The 5,134-nt window shown below is 35.7% G+C and overlaps 1 protein-coding gene across 2 annotated transcripts in view; it reads left to right on the forward strand.

Annotated features, from left to right (window-relative positions):
• Nucleotides 1-5,035, forward strand: part of LOC107008527 (uncharacterized protein C227.17c) — an 11,696-nt gene extending 6,661 nt beyond the window's left edge. The window contains exons 2-4 of one of the 2 annotated variants that reach the window (XM_027915026.1): nucleotides 88-209; nucleotides 3,264-3,382; nucleotides 3,982-4,284. In XM_027915026.1, the coding sequence (XP_027770827.1) occupies nucleotides 119-209; nucleotides 3,264-3,382; nucleotides 3,982-4,077 (306 nt within the window). In that variant the 5' untranslated portion in view covers nucleotides 88-118 and the 3' untranslated portion in view covers nucleotides 4,078-4,284. Of the gene's footprint in view, nucleotides 1-87; nucleotides 210-3,263; nucleotides 3,383-3,981; nucleotides 4,285-4,435 lie in introns of those variants that run through there. The other variant, XM_015207608.2, reaches the window with a different exon arrangement.
• The last annotated feature ends 99 nt before the right edge of the window (nucleotides 5,036-5,134 follow it).

Here is a 5,134-nt window from a genome sequence, read left to right on the forward strand (position 1 = left end):
AGGGGGTGGGGGTGGGGGGGGAGTTTACCACAATTCATCCATATTCTTCGCAGAAGTCTAAATGCAGCTATCAAAATTTTCTAGCAGTGATTTAGCTTCAGCCGGAAATTGATCTTCAATGTCAGGAGAAGTTCAGATGAGTTCAGAAAAGCAACCACGAAGAGGACTGTCATGCACCCGTTACTTCGATGCACTCTGGTTCTGCTACTGTAAGTTGAATTTCTTTAGCTTTATTCATTTGTTGACTGTAATTTTGAAAAGGATTTATATGCTCTAAACCATCAAATCTCCCGGTCATTAAGACCCTCTTAAAGATGCCTAAAGTTTGATGGTTTGTTGTATGTGGAATCTTGCATCTTCTTCTTAGCGTTGAAACTGAAAATGTGTGTCGGCCTTAAAAATGAATGCAGTTAATTTCTACTTCCTCTTACTTCTATAGCTACTTCAGATTGAGTTTCTTTCTTTACCGAAAATAAGTGCAGACGTCATTAACGTTCGTAAAACACTGTACAGGCTAGTTATTTCAATTGGGTTCTTTCTTGTGATAAGGATTGAATCTGACTTTTTTTGTGTGTGTACTTAATGATGTTCTCTTATGCTATGCATCTTTATTTTGTGTAACCTGATTTGTATACTTTGACATGTTATATTTGCCAGTATGCCTAATCAAATCATCATTTTTTTCTCTTCATAGTCTAACTATGTTTAGGGTGCAGGGCTTTATGCTTTAGGTATCAAAATTCATGTAATCACTATTTAATAATAGCAACCAAATGGCACGTTTGGAGAACGTAATCGTTAGGCATCAGTGTTATGCTTTTGGTATTTACTGTAGTCTGTATGTGAGGATTCAATTTGTCATGAACATAGTTTCGAGATACCAATATCCAGTAATCCTTGTTTAGAAATACAATTGTCAGCTGACATTTTTCTAATTTGTCACTACAAGAAACTAATTACTGTGTGAATTATATATAGACATATTGGTTGTTGTGTGGATGATAGACAGATCTTGCCAGTCCACCAGGTCATATGAAGCTGGTTGCATCATGGCTCTCAAGAATCTTTGACAGTGTACCAATAATTTTCTCCTACTTGCTCAAAAACCCACAGGAGAAGGGTTAGACTCCTATCCATAGTATGAGTAATTAAAGCAAGTGAACAATTTGAAATCCGAGTTATATATTGTGCAAGAGGTCTTTGCTAGTTGTTGATTTTGAAAGAGAAAAAGATCTTCAGTTTCTTTAAATCATAGAAGGTTGGACGAGACTCTTTCTAAAGTATGAGTTTGAAGGAGGATCACCCTTTTTGTTGTTGGAATGGAACTGGTGCCCTATCCCAGCTCAATAACGGAATTTATTTTCTATTCTGCTAAGCTGAAGTCTATGGCACAGGATAGAACTTGGACCAGCCTTCAGATGTAGTAATATGGTTCTTGAGGTGTGTCTGTGTGCATGCCAAAATTATGAAAGCAATAGGCTACGGGTTGCAATGAGCCAAAGGCTATTAAATCTAGTGCTGCAACTGACTTTAGTTTCTTTGATAGGGATAAAGAAAAGAAAGGCGAAACTCATATCATTTCAACTAGGAAGTACTTTCTGGCTGGTAGATTTAAGGGAGATTCTAGATATTGCATCACAATCATTTTTTTTTTGCAGATTGAATGGAGTTTCACTTTAGAACCTATGAATTTATTGTGCAACAAGTAGGTTTTCTACTTTGGAACCTTTAGGGATCGTTTGGTTGGGAACAAGTTATCTGAGATAACTTATCCCACCATGTATATGGGATAACTTATCCCATCACTATGATATAAATGGTGGGATAAGTTATCTCAAAATGGCAACCAAACAAGATACAAAATTTTTATCCTATCACTATTTATTTTTATCACTCACACCAAACAACTCCTTAGAGTGCAACAATCAACCTGATCTTGTGCCACATCAGAACAAGTAATATCCGACTTTTTTATCCAATGAAACCCCGAATTGATTGGTTGGAGTTGTGATTCATAGTAACCCACTTAGAGCCCTTTTGGCTTAACTTAAAAAAGTAGCTTTTTGAAAGTAGTTTTTAATAAGTCGAACTTTAGTAACTTTGAAGTTAAAAAATGAAAAGTAGGGGGAGTAGCTACTTTTAACTTTTAACTTTTTTGAAGTCATTTAAAACTTATATTAAGTTATTTTTAACTTTGCCAAACACTCCAAAAAGCTAAATATGACTTAAAAGTAGTGACTAACTTTTAAGCCAATCCAAACAGGCTGTTAATTTTGTTAGAAAGATGGTAAATTAACCTGAATCAAAGGCTTTCCAACAAAAAGCTCACTTGTAATAAACTTGAAGTCGATATCTAATACACTATGTAATCCATTTACATATTTGACGATGGAAGGAGAAAGAGAGGATGGACAGATGACCAAACAAAAGCAGAATTTCACTTGATCATCCTTTCAGTTGAAAACATTATTGATTCCCATTTTTTGACACCTTGCGATGAATAGTTGGAAAATTACTGTTTGTAAACATATGATTGCCTTAAACGACGATTTCGTAATTGTTTAAACAAATGGTAGACGCAGGAGGCTAGTGAATTGCTTATGAAAATATGTTAGTAGTCTTGATACTAACAAATGTGAGACTGATCTTGGGGTTGTCAGACAAAAGCTTTGCAAGCATAGATTCTTCAAGGATCTAGACTGCTGTTTAGCTAAGCTGGGGTCTTCAAAAGACAAGTGTTCCACTGATCCTTGCCTTTAGTATCTTAGTTAATCCGCTGCAACTGAGGGGAACTATTAAACACAATAGGGTTATACTGTACTAGTAACTTGTTCTATCTCAAGTGATGTGAGTCTTGCTCTTGATTTTTGATGACACTTGTGATATAGTTTGCTGCTAGTTTCACTCCTAAAAACTTCTTTTCTATTTGTTCTTTTTCCGTCCTTGTTTAGGATTGAAATTCACGGAAGCTGTTTATTTATTTGAGCGACATGCATTTAGACGTTTTCAATAACAAAATGATTCATTTACATGCTGAGAAGGAAACACAATTCTAAACTGAAAAAGAAGGCTCATCGCCATACATTCTGTTATGTTGCTGTTGTTAATAAATAAGTTTTGGTTGCAATGTCTGTATGAATTTATGAACCAAGTTCAAAGTTAATATCGGTGGGACTTATAAGATATCTGTTTGTCTTCTGTTCTTACATGCGCTTTCTTCTTTGAGAATTAGTTTAGGCTGATGTGTATTTATGTTGTGGCAGCTCCAGTCCATCAAATGCAGCAATACTATAGACTTGGTGCCCTTGATAATTGTAGTAAGAAATGGAGTGGTCTTGTTGATTGTCTGACTTTAAAAACCAAAAGGTCTTCTGAAGTGGAGGTACAGTGTTCTCTTGCATCATTGTCTGGACTGTTCACAATGTTCTTTTTTCGCCTGAGTCATTCAAATATGCGAATAAAAATAAATTTTACAAGTTAATAAACCTTGCGTTGCTTGTAAGATTACTTAAAAGTCATAGATTTGTGAGGATGAGGAATATAATTTTATTGTTTCGACATTCTAGCAATTGAATCTGAGTCTCTCCAAATTATAAACTCTTTGATTAGAATAATTGTTGCTATAATATCAGAAAAGGAGGTATAAACTTCTCAACTGGGGGAGATCTTGGATGCAAGTTTTGCTGATGTGCAGCTTTGCTTTTTTGCTTTTTATGTTGTCGAAAGCACTTCTAATTTGTTGATAGTCCCATTTAACTGCTCAAATCTTGGGGATTGAAGTAAAGGAGGTTTTTTAAATGAGATTAAACTAGAGGGTACATTTTAGGTATTTCACAAACTAGGAGAAGATTCATTTAATTTTGCCAAACCCGAGGTAATGCCTCACCTAGTCACCCCTCACCTACAATTGGTGTGCCTCAACCCATCCAAATTTTTGAGTATGGCTGATAAATTAATTGTGATTTCATTTGTCAACCGCAGTCTTGTGTTGCTGACTTAGGCAGTAATGCTATGGTATTTGCTTCTAATGAGGTTGCTGAGCTAGCAATTTCTCTTTTCGGATGGATGCTTCTCTGAAGATGTTATTATGGATGCAGAGTTTTTTTTTTTTAAATCAATAAATACAAAATTTTATCATGTGGGAATTTTGTTAGAGTTTTAAGTTGTATACACCATCAGTGCATGCAATTTTTTACTCATTAGGTCATCTAATGGATATTTATAGGTAAGCCTCCTTAAGATTTGGGATTTCAAATTTTAATAATGAGATATATTACCTGAATACCTGCTACAACAAGTAAAGATGATCTGATAGTGTAAAAAATACTCACACTGACGGTGTTCTTCCCTATATATGCTCGTGAAGTCACTTCTGCTTTCTGTATTATTTTGTTGATTTTGTTTATCATACTCATCATTAGATCATGTGAAGCAGGAAATTTTAGAAGCACGCGAGAAAGTGAAGCCTCACCTGTGGTCAACACGAACCCCTGAAGAAGCCGCAGCTTATTGGAGCGAACTCTTTGACCATCTAGATGAAGAGTAAAACTCTTAGACCTTTTCATCAGACATTTTCCCAATCAATACGAAAAAGTTTATCATATCATTTGAAATAATCTTTCTCCCCAATGATGCTTGTTTCAAACATGTCTTAGAGGCACCATGGTTATCAAAGTGGGTTTCTAAAGAGGCACCAGTTTAGGAATGTTTAGAATAGGAACATTGTGTTGGAAAATCTTCTTTTTCCTTGAGTGATTGAAGCAGCATAAACAAATTCCAACTATCTTAAATGTCGGAGTAACCCCACCTTCTGATTCAGATGAAATATGGAGCTTATCATTGCATTGTAAAGAGATGGAACAAAACACTATTCATCTTTCTTTCTTTGATGTTGGTTTAGTGCCTGTACATGGGGATTCTGCTAGGGTACATGCCTTGCATGGTTTTCATATGGCCTCGATGATTAACTTCGTTGGATCATCTGTATCCGATGACCTAGATCATCATTTCAACGACGAGGGTTTTTGCTATATTATATCCTTGTTTAGACTTGATACCCTATGTCCAGTAAACGATACAACAATGGAAGATCTTAAGGCAGTCCAGAACCTAAATGATTTGGGGGGGGGGGGGG

The sequence above is a fragment of the Solanum pennellii genome, chromosome 1 (genome assembly GCF_001406875.1).
Source record: "Solanum pennellii chromosome 1, SPENNV200".
NCBI lineage: Eukaryota > Viridiplantae > Streptophyta > Magnoliopsida > Solanales > Solanaceae > Solanum > Solanum pennellii.